Here is a 26,219-nt window from a genome sequence, read left to right as displayed (position 1 = left end):
AATTCAGTTGTGTAGGCAGATTTCTTGGCTACAGAAGTTACTCCTGAGGTCAGGCCAAGAAACTCCTAGAAAGAGAGATGATAAAAAAAAAAATAAAATTGCAAGGGAAACTGCTGTAGCTTTCCCTCTTTCTGGCCACTCCAAATAGAAAGATACAGCTCCAATGCATCCCAACAAATCTTAAAAAAAAACAACCAACCAACCCAACCTCAACAAAAGAACACTGTCCAGGAAAGGCTACAAATGCCTGACTGAAACTTTGCTTGTCTGATCTGCCCTGGAGTATTACTTTTAGAGGTAGTGGAAGGGAAAGTGACAGGAGTAGCTTGAGACAAAGGGTTTGAGTGTATGTGGAAAGTAATGTGACTGGTTTTGGAGATGCATAAGGCAAAGGCAATGATGGGCAGAGAAGGATGAGATGGGGTGGTGACCTGGGCTGAGGGAAAGTAGATGTGCATAGTAATTCTTGTATGAAAACATATGAATCAAGTCCAGTCCTTTCCTCTATCAGCCACCATTTAATCTTAAATCTTCAAATTCAAAGATTTAAATTTAAATTCTAAAAATACTAATTTAAATTGTAAGATTCATAAGGTTGTGCTGATTATTCCTATTGGAAAGTTATTCCTCTAAGGCTTTGAAACCCCCTTCTGACATTCTGTCAACAGTTATTTGCTATGAATTTGTAGACATTTGTTCTTGTGCCAGCAATGTCCTTTTAGTCAAGTAGTTCTTTTCCCTCTTTGGGGCTTACTTTCTTCATAGTTTAGAGGGCAATCACATCTTTTCTTAGCCTTTGTTTGATTCAGCTAAACAAGTCAGTCTCTTTCAGTCTTTTTTTTCTACGGTCACCTCTGCACTTGTCTGATCATGCTACTGTCCCTTCTCTACATCTGTTCTTCCTTTGTGGATATCTTGCAAATATGTGACCAAAATTATGTATAGTATTTCAAAGGGCCTTCTATACAGTGATAGGAATACTTTGTGATCCAGGAGGTAGGGAATACATCACCTGATAATTCTTGGCATGGCAGTTGCCTTCTCCATCGTTGTAATATCTTGAATGATCAGTCACGGAAGTATTATTGCAGCACTTCTTTGGGGTAGAGGTGGATTCGGGAAGGTTGGTTCCCAGGATGGTGGTTTTTCTGCCTAACTTCATTCATCTAAATGCTTGATGTTTGAACCTCAGATGTTAAAAAATCATAGCCACCTGCTGAGAGCAAGTCATCCTGTTCATCTTAGACATAAGAGTTTAGACATAGTCTACAAACAGCGCTGAGACTAGGTGCACAACTTTTAAATAACTAAAACTAGTTATTAGTAGTACCTTATGGGAGTCTGTACTTTGGGTTATTAGATGTTGGCCATTTCTGTGACAGGCATCAAGTTGTTCCTGCAGTGAATGATGCCATGTGCTTGTTTTCTGCGACTGTTATTAAATAGCCCAACTTATTGTGCCATTGTTAAACTTTTTGATGTAGAGCTGTACTGAATGTTTTACTGAAATTGGAATAGATTAGATGAATTTCAGTTTATGTTTTCATTGAAGAGAATTGAAAACCAGTCTAGCAAATAGTTGTCTTTGATGAATCTGAGAATTTTCTTCCTTTTCAGTGTACGTTCATTTCTCATCTATTCCTTCCACCAAATTTTTATCCAAACAGGCAGAGTAGTGGGTTTGTGGTCACATTGGCTGCATTTTACCGTTCTAAATTACTGGCACTGCAGTTGCTTTTCTCCAATCTGATTATTCTACTCCAAGCTTGACAGGTTTATCTTAAAACAACACCACCAACCAACCAACCAACAAAAACAACAACAAAAAAAACCAACCCAAACCAAACACTCCTCAATCTGCTTTTATTTGTCGGTTCTTTTAAAAATCTGTGATGGAAATCAGGTAGTGGGGATTTGAGGATGTGAACTCCCAACATTTTAATATCTGCCTTGGTGGTAGCAGTTTCTGCTCCCTCAGAGTTATTTGTCACATAGTCAACATCACACTCAAGATACAGAAAATAGAGGAAAATAATGGATTCGCTGTCATGAGATGGGATGGTGTCTCAGGAGGCTGATTGCTCCACATGTGCCATATTTTCATACTATTGGCTTGTGAAACCTCGGTACCCTGTTGGAGAGAGGTTGCTGGATGTTTAATGTAGCCCAATATAACTGTACTCATGCTATGTATTTTTTTGGATTACAGTTACCTTGTTTTAATGTAAGGAAAGGAATTCTGTGAAGAGTGCAGCTTGCTGAGGACTGTTTAAAATCACAATTCATCAAAAGAGTAGCAACAAAATCCAACACCAGAACTGAAAAGGGAGGCAAGTAGATACATGGGGAATTAAGATAACTCAGTTGAGATTTGTAAGGCAAAGAAAAGGGCAGTGCAACAGCTCAAAGATTTGGTTCTACTGGAGACATTTGAAGAATAAAAGTAAATTTGACAAATATGGCAAGTAGAAATTAATTATCAGAGCGAGAAGGTACATTAAGAAATAAAGAAGAGGTCTGTAGTCTCTAGTCTTTGAGTACTCTCTCTAAGGAAAATGAGCACATTTTGATCTTTGGATTCTTTCTTCTCCAAAGGAATGATTTTTATATTTTGATCTATTAGTTCTTCCATCTCCCCCTGGGCTTGTCCCAGCCTGATTGGTCTTGACACCTCATTTAGTGGCTCTTAATTTCTTTCCTATGCTGCAAAAGCTGTCTTCCCGAAGTCAAACATCTTTGTACAATTGGTCTGAAAAATTTATGATGTTCTTTCATGAAACCTGAGGCTGTTGGTTCCAAAATTTCTGTGCTGTTTTTCCTTAACCTTTCCCAATTCCTTTGTAGTGGGCAGAAGCCAAGCAATGAAGTTTTATGTCTGAATGGGCTCTTCATCTTTTGAACTACATAGCTCTTTCCTATGTGTCTTGGGAATCTATTTTAGACAGCTTTTAGGTTTTTCTTTCTAGCCAGTAGTTATGAGGAGATTGGTGCAATATCTTTATGGTTACAGCACTTCTTATTGCATGCTATTAAATTCACAGGGTTGCGATCAGACATTTCAATGTAAGTCTGATTTCAGTCTAACTTTGTGACACTCTGTGAATCCCAGTACAAGAGAGATACAGAGCTACTGGAGACAGTCCAGTGCAGGGCTGGTAAGATAACTAAGGGACTGGAGCATGTCTCATACGAGGAGAGGCTGAGAGAGCTGGGACTGTTTTGTCCAGAGAAAAGAAGGCTCAGTGTGGCGGGAAGGAAATCTCATTAATGTATGTAAATAACTGAAAGGAAGGTATAAAGAAGACAAAGCCAGGCTTTTTTCAGTGGTTCCCAGTGAGAGGAAAAAAAGGAGATTCTAAGTAAGTGTAAGGAAACTGCTGGGTTTTTTTCTTACTGAAAGTATGCTGAACACTAGCACAGATTACCTAAGGGGTTGTGGAGTCTCCATCTTTGGAGGTATTCAAAAGCTGTCTGGACATGGTCTTGGACAACCTGCTTTAGTTGGGCCTCCTTAAATAGTGGGATTGGACAAAATGATCTCCAGAGGTCCCTTCCAGTCTTGACCAGTCTGTAATTCTGTGTTGTCCTTAATGGAGGAGTGTGCTGAGTGTGCCCTACCTTACTGAGCTCTGTGATGATGATGGAGTGCAGCTTGCAAAGTATATCCTCTAGTAGATTTCCATGGGATAAATTAGTCACAGGCAGTTCCTAGGGGAGAGGGTGGTGCTGGGTTAAAAATGTGAGATAGATGTTGCTAAAGTAAATGCTTGAGGATTTCAGAGAGACATTGCAGAGATTTATATTTTTTAAAAAATATATTTAACAAGTTTAAGCTGTTGGTTTATCGTAATTGAGATGGTAATAACTAAATTAAGCCATTTAAAAGTTGCAGGATTTAGAAAACTATTGGATTTAACGTGTGTGCTTACAACATGGACCAGGTGTGCTGGTCTATAAAAAGCAATGTTCCTGGACATTTATTGCCCAGTCAAAATTAGTGCAGTGGAGATTGGGAGAAGTGGGGAGAACAGGTTAATGTAATAAAGGTTTAGGCACCTAGGTATTCTGTGAGAGGATGACCTATCCATAGGATCTGTGGTGCCATGGAATTTCTGTGTGAAACATCACACTCCATAGATTTCAATGAGTCAATTTTTGTTTGTATTTACTTTGGAGAATTTTTTTTTTTTGACAGAAAAGGGAAAAATCCCCAACAAAACAACCCCAAACCTTCAATTACATATTTGCTCAGGAAGCCCTTTTCTGTGGATTTCATTTTCAATTGTCTTAAGATACCAAGGGCTCAAAACACCTGTTTAGTCATAAAAGAACTGCAGAATTTGAGTTTTGTTTAGTTGAAAATGCAAAATTTAGGAATATTGATAAATGCCAGTAGAAGCGCTACTCAGAGTAACTGCTGAGTTGAATGTTCAGTGACTAAATCTTGTGAAAGGGCATGGGTCTTGCAAAGAGCACAAGAATGCTAAAGGTGCTTAAACAGGACTATGATCCCTGCAACAATGCAGGCTGAGGCATTTGGGATTTTTGTCTTGTGGTTTGGTGGTTGGTTGTTGGGTTTTCTTAGGCTTTCAGGTTTGTAGGCAGAAGCCCATTTGCTTGCATTACCCATTCTCCCTGTACCTGTCACACCTCCAGTCCCCAAAAAAGGAAGAAGAAAGTCTAGCCAAATTTATTCAAGTCATCTTAATTCCGCTCTGTCAGCCTGCTATTTATCTCCAATAGGTTTACCTCATGAGAAAAATTTGGAATACTTCAGGAATCATTAAAATGTGATGCTGTAAATGTGTTTCCTTCTGTTGTCTTGGTTTTCTTCTTTGTAGAATCCTAATCTCATGGAGCATGGCCTGTATAAATTCTATTGTCTATATATGTTCCTTCAAGTGAATTCTTATTTGGAGTTGTGGGTATTTTTAGGGGTTTTTTTTGTGGGGAAGGGTTGTTGAATGTGTGTTTTTATTAGGGAGGGAAGGTGTGCTGGTTTTTGGTTGGGCAATTATGAATACCCTAAAGATAATCAAACTCTAAAGCTGTTTTCAATATAATATCGGTGATTTCTTCCTTCCAGGCAGGCGAGTTATAACTGCCACCTTGTCTCACCTTTTTTGAGCCATTGAAGTAAAAACACCCTGGCAAATGAATTGTCTAATCTGAGTTGCCAGCTGGAATACCTTCAAAGGATTTTGGTTTGTTGGTTTAGGAATGATATTTGCACTTTCATCTTTGTTTTAATCTTATTATATATTTGTCTAGGGATTAGAATTAGAGAGTTCCTGTCTTCTCTATTACAACATCATGCTCCTCTTACAATGCATTCAATCTATTTCATGCATCTCACCTTATTCAAAAAAATACAAGAAAAATTAACCCAAGCTAACACAGAACATGGAAAGATGCCAATTTGATCCTGGTCAGAACATAGGTGTAAAATAGAAATCTGCACTGAAGAATATTATTATTTCGTAGCTCTTAATGTGGCCCTTTACTATTGTAATGTTATGTTTCATGAAAAAGCTTTTCTTCACTCAAGCTGCTCAAAGATGACCCAGATGTTTTTGGATAAAATCTGAATTGAACCATTGAGGCCTGGAGCTATAGGTCATCATTGTATAAATTAGTAGTTCATCACCAGGTGGTTCTCTTTTTGTTTGCATTTTTTTGCATTAATTGTTTGCGTTATCACCTAGGATATGCGGCCAGTGTTCTTTAATGCAGGTAATTTAGCTTCTTAGTAAACATAATTTAGCTTCTAAGAAAACAGCCAATATTTAAGTTAACTTGGCTGGAAAAAACAAACAAAAAGCAACTGCCCCCCCCACTTCCCTGCAAAAATCCACCACCAAAAAATCAAAAACCACCCCCCCAAAAAAATTGTGTGTGGAATTAACAGTAGTTTTCCACTACCTTAACGGGCATTGCACTGCTGGAAAGAGAGGAAATGGTTACAAGAGAAATTCTTGCTGGACATGGGGAGTGTCCTGAGAGTGTTGCAACCCAGGGACAGCACCTAGAGAGGTGTTGGGATCTCCATTCTTGGAAATATTCAAAGCTTGACTGGACAAAGGGCCTAAGGAACCCAGTTCTTATCTGAGATTATGCTATTGTAAGACTCACGGAGAAGTTTAACTTTTAACATTGGATCTAGTATTCAAGATTAGACAGATTGAAGATTTTCAGGACTACAATTGATGCCGTCCTGTCATTTGGGAAGGGAGATGATAATTTGTTTAATGAGACCACACTTACTTCTGACATTGGAGGACTCTGGGGAGTCCTGGATTCATCTCATGGTAGTCCAAAACATTGAAAAAGTCATAGATATCTCTAACTGTCCCTTTTCCCTCCTGATTCTGTAGAACAGAAGTAGCTGAAGAATGAAGTGACAATAGCTATGGCTTTGTTGTGGTTTGTTTGTTTGTTTGTTTCCTGAAAGCATTGCCATGGTTTTTTTTTTCTCATTTGTAACAACAACAAAAAAATGGCTCTAAAGAAATCATAGTCTTGGCGTGTTTTTCATGTGTGCTCTGGAAAATCTCCATCACTTGTGGCTACTTAAAACACATTAAAAATCCTAAATGAATGTATAATACATTATCTCAAAATATATTTCATCTCCCTATACCAAGGGCTTCCAGCCATCTCAACGAATGTAGCAATATTATCCTTCTGGTGCCATGATGCTGTACAATTAGACTGTTCCAAGCATATATTTGGCTGCTGTTAATGCTCAAGCCTGGTTTGCTTCCAGTAAAGACTTTTATATATAAAAGTGTTCTGCCTGAAAGACACTTTTTAGTTACTATTATAAGTAGTGTTGAGTCACTTAATATCGTGCATTTTAAATTTAATATTAATTCTTCCAAAAAGAATATTTTCCAAAATATTTTCACAGAGAGAAACTGGACAGTTGTAACTACTGTATATAGCAGCATCTTGTGTTCAAACTGAATTTGCTTCTAGTAGCAAACCTATATTGTTTACATGGGGGATATTTTGCTTAAACGAAAGGATAGGTTGATGTGCCATCTGAAAAGAAGTGTGTCCCCTCAGTGACAGCTAGAAGGAAATTCAGCAGCATGAGCAATTTTCAAATTATTTTTTGCTAAATGAATGCAATCACAATTGATTGTCTTGGAGCTATGGGCTTCTATATTTCCACGTCTGTCCATTATTGAATGAATGAAAACCTTTCAACGTTTCAGGCTGTGTTCATATCACTGTTTACTAGGTCTGATGCTATTCATTATAAAAGCCCCTCTAGTCTCTCAGGGTGATGATAGGTGTGAACTGGGGATTGCCTGTTAGACAACTTCAACTGAACAGTTTTGTCATTCCTCAGATGGAGGGTAGTAAAAAATATTCTTTTTGCCTATAATGAAAATGTGTCTGATCTTTCCTTTAAAAGTCTTGCTGAAGTATATTTTGGAAAAAGGACTTGATATTTTTATGAAGTAGTTTTTGTGCCATGTTTGTTAGCCATTAAGATCTGCTAAGGCTGGCTGAATTACAAGCTTCTGAGAAATTCTTGCTTGCTGTACTTGATGGACACTTGTAAGAGCTGGAAAGCTCAGTTCCCTTTGAGTCCTGTCAGCATAGAGCCCTAGACCTGGCAGGACTTTCCTATGATTGCAGTTGTATGATTGTGGCCCAGACCAAAGCTGGGGCTGGGTTGGAGCTGAGAACAGGAAGACTGGGAGCAAAAAAACCCCATGACCCAACAATGCAAGGAAGTGGAAGGTCCATATTTTCAGTTCAGAAGGTGTAGAATTGGATTGTGCAGGAGGAGACAGAGTGATCCCATGAACAGAGCACTGAACTGGGTTGTGGGAGACAGACAGGATCTGGTCTTGGTTCTGCTGCACAGTCTTGACATGTCCTTCTACCACTGTAAGTCATTTTCCCTGTTGTAAATTTATGTCAGTTGTGCTGACTCCTTCCTTTGTGAAGTACTTTGAGATGTTCCAAAGTGAAGTACCAAACAGAAGCTAAGTGTTGGTGAATATTATGTGTTTCAGGGAAGTCTGATGAGAACTGGCAGGAGGAAGAGAGAAAGCTGGGAGATGACTTGGAGATGCTAACAAAGAAACTGCTGAAGGGAGGAAAGAACAATGTGGAACAGGAGGCAGAAAAAAAAGAAAGAAAGAAAGAAGACACATGAGAATCCAAATCCAATAGCTAGTTATGTTAAAAGTTTCATTAAATCCAGAGTAGTATGTATACGTGGAGAGCTGTTATATTGTCTTCTTATGGAGTGGAAGGAAGAGGCTTTATGAAGATTTCATTGCCTGACTGCAGTAGTCAGTAGTAGTGGTGTGTAGAACTTTACAAAAAGAGCCATTTATGTGGACACTAGTGAACAACTTTATCAAGTGCTACATGGGAAACTATTAGAGAAGCTAGAGATGATAATGATGAACAGAAAAATAAACTGACTTTAAATACCAGAGACTTTTACTAGAGAGGAAATTGTCCAGAGGGATTTTTTTTCTAAAGTAGATCCTTATGAAAGTTCACAAGAGAAAAAGTAAAAAGTATGGTTTATCCAATACAGAAGTATAGAAGATGCTGTTTCTAGAGAGGAGTGCTGGCACACAGGAAAGGAGTACACAGTCTGGAGGATTCAAGTGAAATGTGGAAGGAGAGCGCCTCGAAGGTACCTGGTCCGAGGACCCATAAACAAGAACCTACAGAGACAAACCTGACAGACAAATGATAAGGGAGGTACTGATAAGAACAAATCTGGTCAGTCACTCTAATCGATAAGAATATGTGGAGTGTTTCCAGCAGGATTATGTGACTAAGGACCTTGCTATATTGGGATAAGGAAAGGGTGGGAGGCAAACACACGGAGATATAAAGCATGACCATTAAGCATAACAAAACCAGTAACAGAATCAAACCTCATCAGTCCCATTAACTGATGTGCTATCAAGAAACTGCAGGCAAACTGGGACTTTGCAGCTGATAAGGGTGTAAACCTGAGGTAGGAAGAGCATCATACAAAGTGGTACCTGGTATCTCAGGAGAAAGTGTCAAAAGGCCCAACCTCTCCCTCTAGTCTTACAGTCCTATTGCATGTAGAAGAGAGTTGAGCTCATATGGAAAAAAAGAGTCCTCGATCTTAGGACTGTCCTGTTCTCCACCTTTGCAGAGTTTGGCATTAATTTCTAAGATTTGTTTCCTGTATTTTTTTCTAATGGGTTACTTTTATAAGGTATAAAAATATATTAGAAATATGTATTTGGGTCATGCAGTGCTTGAGGTTTAGATCAATTGCTAACCAAAAATCTAATCCTTAGGAATATACAAATGGAGGACAGTAGTGTAACTAATACTTAATTAGATTAACTGAATACTTACTACACTGTTGTCCTCTGTGTCTTCCAATGACTGGATATGTGTTTTGGCTTGACAAGGACAATTATTTTTTAAATCTATCTTAGGAGGAAAAATTGGTTCAAAACTTTAGAGGCTTGTAAGTATTGAGGGTCAGTTACCACATGGTGGGTATTCATCAGTAGAAAATGTGACCTTACTTCTTTAACAGGTAGGCCATATGAAGCTTCATGTGGGGGACTAGTTTCACAATATCACTAAAAACACAGTAAAGGAGTGTAAGAAACTAAGAGTAGAGAATTGAACACGTCAGAAGTATCAAAGATGAGAAGAAATAAACAGAGCCTGAATAAGTCATTGCATGATGCAACAGTATTGTAATTAAACAGAAGTATCACAATAGAAGATAATAGATAAAATGTTTGATACCTCAGGAATCTAATAGCTTCTTTCTTTTAGTATTTTTTACCTGGATTGCAGATGCTTTGTTTCAGAGAGATTCTAGCAAGACTGCAAAGTGTAAAGGCTTTTGTATTACAGCAGTATAAACCCCAGAAAATAACTCAGCAGTATTAACATTTGGCAGAGTTCCTATTGTGGGTGATTTTATGTGCCAGAATTCTTGAACGAAGGACTAAAAAAGAACTAAAAGTCTTTGATGAAAATACAATATCAAGATTGCTCCTGGTGTACGTACAGCAGGAAGATAACTATGGTGTTCATGGTTGCAGGACCAAGTATCCAAAGGATAGGAAGACTGACTGGGTTGTGCCTTTCTGTCCTTCCAAACCTCTTTTTGACTCTGTGCTTTCATTTTGTCCTCCCCAGTGCTTGTCCTTCTTTCCTCACCTTCTTCTGAAATCTAGTTCCTACTTGCAGAAATGTTTTCAGACTGTTCTCTGATTTAAAATATATAACCCCCTGAGAGAGGGACCTGACCCAGTCTCCTGTTCCTACTGCATTCTTTCCAGGACATAGAACCAGGCTACATTTTCTGATTTCATGAACCTTGACTTTGTTGGCTAAAGACTTTCCCTGTTTCTACAGGAATGTCTCCCCTGACCACTGTGGTAATGGTTTGGGAGGATATGCCTGCCTTCACAGTGGACTGGACTTGAAGGCCTCTAAACTCTGTGCCCTCAGCCACTGTTCAGCATGGTAAAGAAACAGAGGAGGAACACTGGTGCTGCTGCTGGATATTATTTAAGTTTTTTCCTAACCACGTGGCCAGCAGTAGTTTTTATTCCAAATGCTTAATCCTGAAATCTGTCTCCAAACAGGACAGTTGAAAAAGAATATTAAATGAGAAGAATCACACTGAGATTTTGCTGGTCTATCTGGTTGTGGAGGACAATGTTTTGATTAGTACAAGGAGAGGGATTTATTTCAGTGGGTACATTTGATATCATCATCACAACTTATCAGTCAGTCTCATGTCCTGCTGTGGTTTCTCTGTTCAAGGATGGAAGAAATACACTGAGCTCAGCTGAGTTGTTAAAAGCTCCAAGTCCAGTGTCATTTGAAGTATATCAGGCCTAACAGGTGTACCCCTGTAAGGTTGGCAGATATGACCTGTGGGAGATCTGTGCCCTTCTGAAAGAGCAGCTGAGGACCAGCAGTATACCCTGCCCTCTGCATCACGGAGCCATTGCCAGCTACTGCAGCAGCAGTCACACACAATGTGGGTTTCCCTCAGTACTGAAGAATGAGTTTGCCATGTGTACGATCCATACAAAATACATAAAGTAAATCTGCATTAATACTATAGTACTAATGCTAAACACTGGATATAGTCTAGCTTTTAAAAGAATATTGTATTAGGTCAGTGACTCTGACCTATTTAATAAGAACTTTTGTGCTCAAGGAAAGAAATATTAAACTCTTACTAAATTCAAACCATAGATATTTTGTGTTGCTGAGGTTTTAAGAATTCTGAAGAGAAGTTTGAAAGCAGATTTGCTTAATGTATACTTTAAAAAAGCCAAACTGATCTCTCCCTTCAGCATTCAAAACAAAATAAATTATGCATATGTATATGTTCCTTTTCCCTTGAAAATATCCAAGTATCATTTACAGTAGTGCTTTAAACCTTGCAGTGGCCGTTTGAGCCCAGATAATGCTGACATCTTAGCAACCAATGAAGATACTTGCCAAAAATCATGAAGCCCTTGATGTAACGTGAACAGAACCCAGTTCTGACTTCCTGATTTTATGACATGATCAACTGCTTCTGTCACCATCTTGCTTTTGTCTTGTCCCGTTTTTGAAAGCCCCAACTTAGCTCCAGGGAATTCTTGTCCCCTTCTTGTTACTGCATGAGAACCATTTCTCCTTGGTCCTTTCTCTGGGCTTCTGGTCATAATCTGCCTCACCACATACATTGCATCTCCCATTTTCTTTGCTTCCCCTTTCAAGTACTGTCAGATGCTCTTATGTGCTGTAATTCAGAGATGAACTTGTTGCACTGGTGAATCTGAATAGAGCTATGTCAGATGGGCATACAGGTGCTGAACCAGACAGCTGTCATCAGTGGCTTTCTGTCATCTTCTTAATAACTTACCACTGTTTCCCCCAGATGTGTGCCTGTCAGCCTGCACGACACAGGGCTTTTTTCATGCTGTGCTGCCTAATCCTTTTTTAATACTGTGGGCATCATTACAGTTCATATATTTATGAAGGTCTGTTCACTACTGCCTCATTCTCTGCTGTTGTCCCCATCCAGGTAGTGAGCTGAGAGATGCTGCTGACTTCTCTCCTCCTCACAGCCCCTTCAGCTGCCTGGAGTCAGTCCTGTTCTCCAGCAGCAATAGCAGCAGTGAGTGCTAGAGGCTGTGAGGAACTGTGAAGAAGAATGGAGGAGCTGGTGCTGATGTCTGTATGTAGGTGTGGAAGTGAACCTGGAACAGAAAGTTAATACAGCTCTGCCCTCAACTCTTTCTTAAAGTGTCTCTGAGTTGTAAAAGTTATCGTTGCTTTTTCTTCTCTGGGCCGGGCCCTTCACATAGTGTTGTCTGGTTTTGTTTTCTTTTTGTTCCTCACAGCATCTTCTGGCTATTGCTACGTCTCATCATTTCTGACTGAACCCTTACCCTGTCAGGATCTGAACTTGTATACAAATATGAGTCTTGCACAGAAGAATCTGGAATCGTGTAGGGAATTAGTATAACAGAACGGAATGCAAGATCTTGTGGAAAAAAGTTATTCTGCAAAATCTCTAGTTTCCATTCTTGTTCTCACAGATTTTGCTCACTCACCCATGTACTCACATGCAGCACCTCATGTGCCTGATGGTCACTGGTGACCAGGATCACTTGTGTGCAGTGCAGAAGACAAGGGTCACTGGCTCACAGATTCTCATTCATTGGTGATAATAGACTGATCTAAGACTTGCCATGGTTTCCTTTTAGAATTGGTTGCTGTTTGGGGCCTTTTTTGTCATTATTTTGTCTCATTCCTCTTAGTCTTAGGTAAAATTCTTTAATTTCACAGTTCTCTTGTATTCCTTGGCTGAGCATTTTAAGGCTCCAGTTCACTTCTCCATCTTCTTGACACCTTATTTTAAGTCATTTTTTTGCTCTTCATTAAGTTGGATTAAATCCCCATATAGGGTGCTCTGTAGCAATTAATGCATACTTTTTCTGTTAATGCTTATTTTGTATTTCTTTGTGTGTTTCACATGTGCACACACTCTTATTTATACTTCATTCATACTAGTTTTAAAGATATACTTTGCAAATCCCTACATGTGAAAGGAAAGGTAACAAATGGGCACAGGTGAAATACCATGGATTACAGAAAGGAAGAATTCGAATTAGTTATGGGTAATGAACTCCAACTATTGATAAAGTATTTAACAAGCAGTGAGAGAACATAATCATTGCTAGTTGTTTTGTTTCATGGAATTACTGGCAGACAATCTTTTGGCATGCTATCAGGTACTACTTGTAAGTGCACAGTTAGAATCCAAGTCTCTGTGCTGTTCTGATAACCTTTTTAAAGGGAAAATATGACTGAGATTGTGTAAGTACAGTAAAGGGCATTAAATGGCTGAAACGTAGATTACAAGTCAACAGAGAAAAAAGAGCAAGTTTTACATGTCTCTTTAGGAGGGAGTTGGGGGTCAAGGAGGATGTGGGATCCCACTGTGTGCCAGGACCCTGAAGAGAAACACAAATGTAAAACAAAATCATTGCCAGAGAGTCTTAAGTCAGGGTCAAATGCTGTTTCTGGTTCTGCTGAGTAAGAAAATCAATGGGACTTGCCCTGAGGTCAGATAATGTCAGCAGAATCTGCAGAATCAACATTTTGCCCATCATATATGTGGTTATAGGTTAAAAATAGTCCAAGCACAGCACAGTGTGGGCAGATGGAATTTTTTTTTTTTGTAGTAGGGTTTGAGGTAAAAATCTTCTAAGAGCAGAAATGCTTGCTGAGAATTAGCAGACAAACCGAAATATTTTCCTGCCCTATTTTCCCTGCTCAGCCATTCCTGTGCAGATATATGAAATACAGAAAGCTGTGGAGCAGCATACTGGTCTCATAAAAAATCCTCACAGACTCATTATGGGTTTGGGGGCCTGTGCTCTAATACATTCCTGCCCCCTTTATAGCTCTCAGCTGCTATTTAAAACAGTTGAAGGGTTTTCATTTTCTGCCTGTATACTTGAGATCATGGCACCTGTATCAGAACTGTAGGCAAAGACCTGCAGCTGAAAGTGCAACGCATGGGTGGTAGGACTAGAGGTTGTTTGGTGTTTGCTGCATAAAGTCTTTCCCATTTGTGCTAAAAGCTGGGTAGGTTCTGGGATGGAGACTTTCCTCAATCATTTGTTCTTGGTGTGAAGTTTCTTCCCACCATATAGAGAACTGCAAGTCTAAATAGTGACTAATCCTGAGAATGCTGTGAAAGGCTGGAACCAGATGTGCAGAGATTCACTCCACACCATATCTGGCTCTTCTGTCACGGCAGGTATGCTGAATATAACTTGTACCCAACCTGGCTTTGTTGTGGTGAACAAAGGAATATTGGAATGCATTCCTGTACAGGAAATAAACACAAAACCTTAAGTTGCATTTAAGATGTCACACAGGACTGAAGTTGCACGTAGGTTTTCTTTGCTGAGAAAATGCACTTGGTATTAGCCACCCAGTGTGATAGGTTAATGCATGCTTCACCTGGTGGTGTGTATTTTTTGAAAATACCAGGAAGCAGAGTGACAGCAGGTGTGAGACAGGTGAGTCTGGGTTTTTTTTCTTTAGTCAGCGGAAGGTCTGCAACATTTTAGTTAACTTGGAGATGTGTCAAGGATGGATTAGGCAGACTTGTAAAAGAAAGGTGCAGTGAAAGAATCTTTCAATAACAAAAGCACGAGTTAACCATTTAGTACAAGTGGTAATCCTGTTAGTATTGTAGCAGGGCAACTCTGCTGAGAAAAGATCTTTGCAATGTCTTTTTGTGCAGTTTTGTGGCTCTGAATTGGACATGATTGCCCAGGTACAGGGCTCAATAAATTAAACATTGAAATTAAAGCTTAAGATAGGCTTTTGTGTCTTTAATTCATAATTTTCTAACTTGATGTGCTTTCATGAATTAAAAGAGTTCATGGAGATTCTATTAGGAAATGCAACAAACCTGGGATAGTCTTTAGGTGAACAGCAGAGCAAGAAAGAAAAGTGCCAGTGAAGGAGGAGAAAGCACAACCTTCCAAAAAGCAAAATCTGATATAGCACAAGATGTACAGGTTATAGTTAGGGCATTGACAGTCAATACTTCTAACACTCTCAAAGGCGAACGTAGGTCATCATTAAAACAGTGTGATAACAAAGCTATGTGATCGCCAGCTCCTTTTCAGATCCAGACTAGGTGGTTTCAGGTTTAGGTGGTTAACTTCTAAGAGACACTTGGCAGGAAACAGGGAGCAGAAATTAAGTTAATAGATATAACTCAGTATATGCTTTCAAGAGAGTGAATGCACAGTACTTGGGTACTTGTATAGCTTTTATAATGCAGACATGACCTCTTTTGCCTATTAAAAGAGAGGCACTGACAGGCTCTAAGGAAAATGCTGTCAGACTTTCTCAGCAGTGAAGAAGGTGACTGGTCCTCATATTAGTCCTTGCATGTACTTTGATTCTTGTTGTCTATTTTTATACCTAGGTATCTATTTCCATTGGTTCTGTGCCACTGTTTGGTGCTTAGCTTCCTACTTTATCTGAGTTGTGTAGACAAAAACGAAGGGAAAAGGAGACACCAGCATCCCTTATCAGCACCATTTTGGAACACAGTAAATTTCTTGTATATCCAGAAGGACAAATGCAAAAGTCCTAGAACATTGAGGGGAAAGAAATATGGAAGATCAACATAAAGAGAGAAAGTGAGTGGATGACCCCAGGCAAGAGTGAAAAAGGTAGGAGGACTGACTGAAAATGGAGTAGAAAATAACTGAAAGGACTAGAGGTGGAAGATGGAAAGGAAAAAAGAGAATATTCAGTAGAAAGAGGCAAGATAGAGAAATGTATAGAGAGCAAAATGAAAAAAGGGGAGGATAGTATAAATAAAAGATGGAAAGTTGAAGTTAAGCTGTGGCTAGTAATAGGAAAGAAAACCACGTATGGAATGAATATTTAAAAAAGAGAATATAAAAAGGAAAAGAAGAAAGGATGGATTTAAGAATCAGACTGTGAGCAAGTTGACAACACTGTCAGTTTTAGAGCTGCCAGTCCAACTTGGATATCCATTTAGGAGAGCTCAGGAGCCATTAGTAGAGACTTGAACAGACAGGACCATGCAAGTTAGTAGAAGATCTTGTTTAACAGGATAAACAAAGCAGTCTTTGCAGTAACCTTGTGCCAGAATGTACCTATTCCTCAGAAATATGACTTACTGGCAGATACCTGCATGACATTGGACAAGTTAGAAAATCTTCCAGAAGAAATGGTTTCAAGAGAAACAAGTGGAAAATAGACCCTTCAGATTTGAGATCTTCACATAGGAAGTGTAAAGTTAACAGAATACTAATATGCCTGAGATACATAAATACTAATATGAGAATAATATGTATGAAAAGCTTCATCTGCAGGTGTGAATGAGGGTCCCCAAAAACCAGATCAAGGACCATCTGACTAATAATTAAATTTTGTGGATAGGGTAGGAAAAAAGATGACATAAGTAAAACTAAATTACAACCATAGAACTCGACATTTATGTATGAAACAAAAGATTAAAAACATAGCAAAGAATAAAGGGTGCTATTGCACATGTAATGATACTGGTTATGCATTATCTATGACACTGTCATCGGGTTCTGATACAATGAGCCTGAAGTGGGAGGACTCAATGCTGCGAAGATAGTTTATCATCACTAACAAACCCAGATATGTGTGTATAAGAAGCAACAAAAGTTATAAAAGGCTGGAATTAGTTCTACTGTGAATTATATCATCCCAAGGTGTTTTAGTATAAAGTTAATAAAACTTCAAGCACAAACAGGTTTCTACCTGTTCTTCTGTTCTACTGTTCTTCCTTTCCAGTGAGTACCTCAGTATAGAATGCAGGATCGTGCTTCTTGTCTTGCTGTTCTCTTTGACCTAGCATGGCATAAGTTTTTGCCATGTTTCCATATGGAGGTAGAGGCCATCCTGTGGCATCTGATGAAGGCCCTTTCTAGGGAGGTGAGGAAAGAAGTTTGAACTTCTTAAAGCAGAAAATGAAACTGAGTCTTCAGTTTCTGTGCAACTGCTCTGACACATTCACAGTTTCAAGAGGGGCGCAGCTACCTTGTAACTTCATCCCAGTTCTCAAACTCTAAAGAGGGGTGTGCAACACATGAATATAAGCATGGGGTAAGGCAGTAGGCCAGAGGTAGGGAAACAAATTCAGTTAAAATTGTCTGGAAGAGATTTGTGTGACTAGAATGTGTCTCTCAACTAGTTAATTGAGCTGAAATTTAGTGGTAATTGCTTGAGCTGAAGAATCACAGCCCACATAGAAGGATGGCAAAGACTGCAGCTCTGAAGAGAGACAATGGTGGTAAAGGAAAGCACACCAACCAAAACCTTCAAGAAAGCTTTTGGCACTAGAAATAGCACTTACAGGCTTTGTGGTGAGTTTAGAAAGATGAAAGTTATTTTCTCAATGTCCAAGTTGTTAATGTCCTTCCATTTAGAAAGGCACAGTATGTGACATTATGGTCAATAAATTACTGAAAGGATTTTTAAGTCATCATAAAAATATAGCCAAAGACAAACAGAATGAGTCAGAGGCATATCCATCCCTAACTTGTAGGCTGGTAGTGAGAAGTAATTGAATGTACACTGGTGACCAGAAGAATAAGAAATGTATTTTCTATGTATCTTTGTTATATGTGGTTTATTTGAATTCAGATTTATAACACAGACCCTTCTCCATACCCCAACTCACCACCATTTTTTTCTGAACATACTGTTTTCTAGAATAAGTAGTAGTATACTGCAAAGAAATTGTGACCTAAATACAAACAGGATTTTTTCTGGATGTTTAGCAGCTTTGGTTCCCATAACAGCAATGTTTTAAAGAGTCTGCCTTCAGAAGTTTGTGGTACAAAAAAAAAAAATTAAAAAATTCTTACCAGTTTAATTCATACCAATGTGAAAAACTGATTTAGGGAAAGATATGAAAGAATAGAGCCAATCAAACTGAGCAATTTGGCACCAGGCCTGTTTCAAACACTGGAGGAGGCAAGTTGCATATGAAAAGATGACTTGTCAACAAATAATTCAAATGTGGAAGGTGACTCGAACATGGGAGCAAAGCAGCTGTGTATAGAAACAGTAGGTTTTACATTATGCAGTTGGGCATTTTGCAGTATTTTTAGGAAGGAGGAGAATCCCATGTCCCCAGAAAATCCCACACAGAGAATGCAAACCATATACTGGAAGAGATCTGGTTCAGTTGCAGGGCCTTATTTAAGAGGTTGCTCGTTGGCTCTGTTCTGACTGCAAAACTTACTGTCATATTTTGGGATCTCTGAGCTCACATTGCTAAACTGAGACTGATGGAGGCTTGTCAGGCAGGGAGCTGCTGTAGAGTACAGATCCCTTTAACTTGTGCCTTTACATTGCCTTATCATCTCTAGGTAGTATCTTCTTGAGATAGTACTTGAGACATGGGAAATCACCAGAAACAACCTTGTACATATTCTCCTTCAGAGAAGAGCGGAGGGGGGGCATGACTGAAGTAAGCAGAGTTTGGAAGAATGCAGGAATCCCAAGAGAGTGAAGTGAAAGATGGGTTGGACTGAAGAAATGGTGTGAGCATCCCCTAAAATTATCATGATGGTTTTTCTGTAGATCTCATGAGTACCTGTGGTCTAGAAGATGGTGCTACAGTCCACCGTCTCACTGGCAAAAACTATATATAAGAAACTTCACAAATCTGAATCATTCCCTTACAGTTTGCGGGTATTGTTTTCCAATGTGGTTGATGTAACCTGGCCTGTGACTGATGCATGCTCCTTTCCTCTAGACTTGATTTAATTCTAAGTAAGGCAGACAAATTGTAGGCACACATGTAAGCAGGCACCACATCTAAGCAGGCACATAGAGGAACTAGGTTTTTCTAGAGAATGACACTGCTTACCTGCTTGTTAATGACTAAACTATATGGGTTCTCTAGATTTGTCTCCATATTCTTTTGCACACTGTTTTATCAGTAGGCAGAAATCGTGTGTGCATTTATATAGTATGCCAGCAATCTTATTGTTGCTAAAAAACAACATGCTGACAAGACTACCTGCAAAATCTAGGGCCTGGTCCTTGGAGCTGGTGACTTCTCACCAGTTCAGGAAGGAGCTACATCATGACACTGAGTCGTTGGTTATTATGTTTAAGGGATGGGAGTTACCGTGGGTGAAATTATTTACAAAGAAGTGAAATGTCTTCTCAGATGTTGAAATAGCTTAGAGTTCTTCAGTTAACATGTTGTATTTTCACATTCCTGTTTTCTAATATGTCTTTCTCTCTCCTTTTGTTTTGTGACACTCAAAAATAGCCAGAGGAAGGACCCTGCATAGTGTTATGCAATGAAGCAAATTGAACACAGATTTATTGCTGCTCAGGCAAACTTAGTGATTATAGTTACACTGTTATATAAAAGCATTCCTTGTACAGGTGGTATTTGAAATGGATGAGCTTTTCAAGGCCCTAAATACCTACAGAACTCTATCTGTGTGTAATTGTATTGCTACCAAGAGAAATATCAGTACAGGAATATTTCTGTGACACTGTTACACTGCTACTAATTCAGGCATACCTACAGGTCAGACTGTTTCAAGAAGGGCTTACATAGGAATGTGAGGACTTTTCATACTAAAATAGTTGTATATTACTACAACCTCTGGTATAGGTATGTATCGGTGTATTACTATTTTGATATATATTCAATTTTCTTCTGCAGGACTTGATAAAATCAGTGTATTCTTTGCTACACCCATACATTTATGCTCATGTTAAAGGACTCATACCATTTAATTTAACCAAGCTAATTAAAGTGGTGCAATTTTTGTATGTCAGCAAAGCCCAATAGGCCTGTGTATGTATAGATACTACACACAGAGAGTATCCAGTCACGTCAGGCGTTATCAGATTTATCAGCAAATGGATATTTGGACCTGGTATGTTTTATCAACTGTTTTTGCTGCAGGGACAGATTCTTATTCTCTTGCTCACATGCACTAATCTGAACCCACTGGGTACATATTTATTTGGTGAGCCTTGAAGGTGTTTCAAAATCTGATGCTTACATGAAATTTCAAGAAACTACTGGAAAACAAAACTCTGGGGAAAAGAAAACTAGAGTGCCCCTAAGCCTCAATTCAATTGAAACTAAAATTATGTTTTTCTATGTTTCAATTTTTTCCTTTCACTTAGAAAAATCAATATTACTACAGACCAGATCCTGAAATGTTTTCTCAATGGCAGTTTTTCCTGAATTGAAAATTGAGTCCTGCAGAACTGACTCAGAATTACCATTAAAGCTGATGGAAATAACTAAAATTATTGTGGCCATCAATGAATGTTTGTACAGTTTTAAAGGGACTTGGGGAACATTTAATCAGTTTCAGTATATCACTTATAAACTGCATAGCCAGAAAAACTGTATAAAGCTAACATTTTGAGAAAGGCTATTACATTTGTACAGTGGTACTGTAAATAAGCCAAGTTACAGTATTAGTCTGTAAAATGAAAATCAGAGTACCTATTTTATTGGTGCTAGAAAACTTACAAAAATGCAAGGAGCCAGGAGTTATGATTCTGAAATTAGGAAAATTTTCTAAGAACCTGAGGCTTAGAACCATGTTTGATGGGAATGTAAATATTATGGAATATGTTCTAGAATGGCTTGGTTAAGTGTGTGTATGATATCTCTGTTCAGTTTTACATTCTGTGGTGTTTTGCAAAACTTCTGATATACACAGTCTTAGCTGTCCACAGAGAGACAGGACGTGACAAAAGATGGACCTAGGTAGCATGTAAATGCTGAAGTGGGCCAGGATTTGAGTGTTCATCAGCCCTTCCTTGCTGGGGGACCTGCTGGAATGCACTGGAGCAGAGCCTGAATGTCTATAACATATAACATGTAACACTCTTAACAGTAACTGACTGGGGTCTAGGAACAGTGTGAAAGATCCCTCACTGGTATTAAAAGCCCCTGGATGTGGTTGGTGTGTTTCATTCACACACTGTGAATAAAATTAACTTGTGGCTAGAAAGGCATTGCCTACCAAGAGGATTCTTGTTCTTAGCACCCACCACCTCTTAGAATGGGCATTTTCTGTTCCCAGGAGAGTTTCTACAAACGTGTTCCTTAAGGCAGGGCCTTAGATGTTGCCGGTGTTGCTGTGGCTTTTGGTCTTTTATTGGTGTGCTGTATGTTTCTTAGAGGACTTTCTGGCTGTACACATAGGAGGTGTGAGGCAGAAATGATCCGTGGACTGTGGATGAAACCACTGTTTGGTTGTCTGGAACACTGAGGGTGTGACCCTTCAGGCTTTTGCTTTACCTGATGACTGCAAGTTGTTTTGGCACACAGTCACATAATCCATGTACGTTACTGCTGCTGTAGCTTTTTTATAGCTTTTAGCAGGGTGTAAGTTTTGTTTTGGGGTTTTTTTTGTTTGTTTTGGCTTTTATTTTTGTGAGACTGTCAGGGCATTTTGTTCTAAATCTGTGAATATTGTGATCTTAAAGGTGGGTGGCTAGCCAAAAATTTGAAGCTGATTTTTTTTTTTTAAAGTGTTTGGCTCCTGTTTAGACAACTGGATGAAATGGGCAATTTTCCAGATGTTCTAGGCACTTGGCATCTCTATCTGCCCTTCTTGGTCTGCACACAGACCTACATTTATCATACTTGGAAAGATAAACAGGGTTGGGGTTTTTTTATTCAAATACACAGCAGTATTTGCAGACACTGGGGTACTGGTCACATTAGAATAGATGTGAGGGCAAATATTTGGGCCACAAAAGTGAGCTGAGAAGTAAATGAACTCATCAGCCAAAACACGCGTCAGGTAATCCTGCTCTTAATATTGTCTCTTCTGATAATGGTGGCCACTGATAAAAGCTGGTAGATGGGCAATTGTTCTTAGCAGTGCTAAGGGTCAGAGTTAGGGCAATTGCTTTCTGGGGTTTGTGCATCAGGTATTATAGTAAAAACTTTCAGGATTTATAGCGTATGGTTGTGCTCTCAAAAGTCATCCCACATGGTGAGGGGTGCCCAGGTCCACAAAAGGCAACAAAATAGGTTTTAGCTGAATGTTGAGGTCGCCCTCTCCCTTGATAGACCAGCCTGATCCAGAGAGGATTCACTGGACATTCCAGAAGACTTTGTGGCATCAGCAAGGAAAAAAACAACAGGGAGAGAAATACTAGCAGGGAAGCAGTTTCTGCACTGGGTAGTAGATGTAACAGTTGCCTGCCTGGAGGACTATGTCCTGTGGTTTGTCTCATTGAATATGTCAGCTTAGTAATTTAGAAGTTGTATGAATGAATGCTTAAGTCTGTCTTTGCTGAAGTTTGTGGCATTGGGGTACAACTCATAGCAGCTGCAACAATCTCACCCCCACTGCTGCGCTAGTTTAATTTCACAGCCCTGTCTTTTGTCAGTCCTCCATCACAAGGGTAGAGGAGGAAAAAACTGTAACTGGAGAACTGATTGCGTTCCATCTTCTCTCCAGCTCACTTGATCCTCTTGAGCCTGTGTATTGCATTGGATGAGAAACTGGAGCCCACCTTAAATGCTCATAACTCGTGGGTGTGACTTGCAGAATTCTGCCAGCCCAGCGGGAGGAGGGTGGAAGCGGGGCTGGGGGGCTCCGCGGAGGCTGGGCAAGGGACGGTGCTGCAGCAAGGATGAATCTCCGAGGGAGCAGGGGGGCAGGTCTCCAAGAAAGAGGTCGTCAAACACACTGCAGCAACACACAGACGGCACCAGACCTGGCTGGAGGCCCGTTTTTTTCCGGAGCCCTGCGCTGATTTAACCCTCCCAAGCGGATGTACTTCAGCACTGCAGCAGCAGGTCCGGGAGTGCGGGCGGTTTGCGGCGCTCCCCTCCCCGCGCCCACCCCCACCCCACCCCCTTTCCTCCCCGCGCCCCGAAGCTTCAGCAGCGAAGCTGGGGCGGCGGCGAGGGGCGGCGGCAGGGAGCTCACCCCGGCCGGCTCGGCGCACGGAGCCCGCGGCCGGCGGCAGCGGGGGTCCGGCCCGCGCAGGGGCCGCAGCACGTGGGTGAGGCCGGGGCGGGGGGCGGCTCCGCTGCCGCCGGGGCGCCGTTCCCGGCCCAGGTGCTGAGCCGGAGCCGGCCGCGGCTTAACGTCCTCCCCCGCCTCCTCCCGCGCGGCAGCTGGAGCAGCAGAAAGCGGATCCGGCGAGCCCCGGTCCCTCCTCCCTCCTCCTCCGCCTCCTCCTCGGAGCAACCGGCGAGCATGGACCGGGCGGCGGCGGCGCTGGAGGCGGCGGGCGGCTGCTGCTCGCCGCTTGCATGAGGCGGCCGGGCGGCGGAGAGTGAGGCCGGGCCAGGGCCGGGCGAGGCGGCTCCGGGCTCCGGCAGCTCCCCCCCCGCCCCGGCCATGGCGGCGGCTGCCCGGCGGAGCCGCGGCGGGGCGGCGGTGCTGGGCCTGCCGCTGGGGCTGCTGCCGCTGGGGCTGCTGCCGCTCCTGGGGCTGTGCGCCGGGCGGGCGGCGGGCGGGCCGCTCCGCTACTCCGTGCCGGAGGAGCTGCCGCTCGGTGCGTTCGTGGGCAGCGTGGCGAGCGACCTGGGCGTGGATCCGCGGCGACTGGCGGCGCGGGGAGCGCGGCTGACCTCGGGCAGCGGCCGGCAGTACCTGGAGCTGGAGCTGGGCCGCGGCGCGCTGCTGGTGCGGGAGCGCATGGACCGCGAAGCGCTCTGCGAGCTGAGCCCCGCCTGCTTCCTCAGCCTGGAGCTGGTCATCGAGCAGCCCATTGAGGTGCACAACGTGGAGGTGGAGGTGCTGGACATCAATGACAACGCGCCGTGCTTCCCCCGCCAGGATTACCGGCTGGAGATCAGTGAGTCTGCTGTGCCCGGGGCCCGCTTCCACATCGAGAGCGCCCAGGACCCTGATGTGGGCACCAACTCTGTGCAGAGCTACCAGCTCAGCCCCAGCCGCCACTTTGCCCTGGACCTTAAAGGCTTCCAGAGTGGCAGCAAGCTCCTGGAGCTGGTGCTGCAGCAGCCGCTGGACCGGGAGCAGAGTGCCCTGCAGCAGCTGGTGCTCACTGCTGTGGATGGTGGGGACCCCCCCAAGTCCGGTACGGCCCAGATCTCTGTGCGAGTTGTGGATACCAATGACAACCCACCTGCCTTTGACCGTTCCACCTACACCGTGAGCCTTCTGGAGAATGCCCCACCTGGCACCCTAGTGGTCAAGCTCAATGCCTCAGACCCTGATGAGGGCTCCAACGGGGATGTGATCTACTCCTTTGGCAGCTACACCCCACAGAAGGTGAGGCAGCTCTTTAGTGTGGACCCACACTCAGGGGAGGTGCGTGTTAATGGTACCTTGGACTATGAAGAGGCATCCTCCTATGAGATCTATGTGCAAGCCACTGATCAGGGCCCTGTCTCTATGGCTGGGCACTGCAAGGTGCTGGTCAACATTGTGGATGCTAATGATAATGTTCCTGAGGTGGTCCTGACCTCCCTGTACAGCCCAGTGCCAGAGGATGCAAAAGCAGGAACTGTGGTGGCCCTGATGAGCGTCACTGACCAGGACTCAGGGCTGAACAAGCAAGTGAGTCTGCGTATTCCCCCTGGCCTCCCCTTCACGCTCAACTCTTTCAAGAACTCCTACACCTTGATCACCCAGGGCAAACTGGACCATGAGAAAGCAGCAGCGTACAACATCACAGTTACAGCTACCGACTCTGGAAGCCCCCCTCTCTCCTCCCAGAAGGTGATCCATGTCGAGATCTCTGACATCAATGATAATCCTCCACACTTTGAGGAACCTGTGTACTCGGTTTACATCCCTGAGAACAACCCCCTTGGAGCCTTGCTGTGCACTATCAAAGCTACCGACCCAGATGTCGCCGAAAATGCCCATGTGTCTTACTCTTTAATAGATGGGAAGATTGAAGGGCTACCTGTCGCCTCCTATGTCTCTATTAAATCCGATAGTGGCAACATGTATGCTGTCAGGTCCTTTGACTATGAGACATTAAGGGAGTTCCAGGTGATTGTCCAGGCACAGGATGCCGGGATCCCACCACTGAGCAGCACTGTCACTGTCCACATCTATGTGATGGATGAGAATGACCATGCTCCACAGATACTGTATCCTACCTCAACCAACACTTCAACAGCCCTGGAGATGATCCCACGCTCGGCATATGCTGGATATTTGGTCACCAAAATTATAGCCATTGATGGGGACTCAGGACAAAATGCCTGGTTGTTCTTCTACTTGGTGCAAACCTCAGATCCAGGTTTGTTCAGGGTGGAGCTACATACTGGGGAGATTAGGACTACTCGCAGACTGGGGGAGGACACCATGCCTACTTTCAACCTGACGGTGGAGGTGAGAGACAATGGAGAGCCACCAATGTCCTCATCAGTAGCCATCACTGTTGCTGTGGTGGACAGAGTTTCAAAAATCATCCCTGATACAAGAAGGCACTTTAGAAGTCCGAGCAATTACTCAGAGATCACTCTTTATCTCATTATCGCGTTGAGTGCTATCTCCTTCGTTTTCCTTTTCACGATCATTGGGCTTACTGTTATCAAGTGCTACAGATACAGTCTGTATGGGGACTCCTGCTGTGCAGGGTTCTGTGGGGTCAGAGAACGGTGCCCTGCTGAATTGTACAAGCAGGCCAACAACAACATCGATGCTAGGTTGCCCCACGGTTTAAAAGTACAACCACATTTCATTGAAGTGAGGGGCAATGGGTCTCTCACTAAGACCTACTGCTATAAGGCATGCCTAACTGCAGGATCAGGAAGTGACACTTTTATGTTTTACAATACCTGTGGCCCAACAGGAACTACTGGTCCCTCTGCAGTGGTGACTGAGAGGCATCTGACAGGACAGAGTGGGCAGAGTGCACAAAACCTGATCATACTAAAAAATGACTCCATTACTCCTAACGAGGTGAGGCTACGTTGATAAATGGTCAGCACAGTGCTCTGAGCAAATCTGTACTTAAGCAGAGGTTCAAAGATTAAGCATATTCTCTTTTGGGCTCACTGACATACAGCTAGGAAACATGGTTCTAATGAATCTAATCTGTGCGATGCGTTTTGTTTCTAGGTAAATATTTGGACTTTCAGGGTCTGCTTGGTAAGTTCAGTACATGCATTTGTTGTTTGG

At 41.9% G+C, this 26,219-nt stretch overlaps 1 protein-coding gene across 13 annotated transcripts in view; it reads left to right on the top strand.

The window, feature by feature from the left end:
• Positions 1-26,219, top strand: part of LOC121092415 (protocadherin alpha-C2-like) — a 95,417-nt gene that overhangs the window by 21,849 nt on the left and 47,349 nt on the right. The window contains exons 1-2 of one of the 13 annotated variants that reach the window (XM_040603416.1): positions 21,932-26,000; positions 26,160-26,189. The exons of 6 other annotated variants lie outside the window; for them this stretch is intronic. In XM_040603416.1, coding sequence (XP_040459350.1) covers positions 23,457-26,000; positions 26,160-26,189 — 2,574 coding nt within the window. In that variant the 5' untranslated portion in view covers positions 21,932-23,456. Of the gene's footprint in view, positions 1-21,931; positions 26,001-26,159; positions 26,190-26,219 lie in introns of those variants that run through there. 6 more of the 13 variants (XM_040603414.1, XM_040603410.1, XM_040603422.1 and 3 more) reach the window with 6 other exon arrangements.

Source organism: Falco naumanni, chromosome 8 (assembly GCF_017639655.2).
Source record: "Falco naumanni isolate bFalNau1 chromosome 8, bFalNau1.pat, whole genome shotgun sequence".
In the NCBI taxonomy this organism is placed as follows: Eukaryota; Metazoa; Chordata; class Aves; order Falconiformes; family Falconidae; genus Falco; species Falco naumanni.
This window is presented reverse-complemented; position numbering and strand designations above follow the sequence as displayed.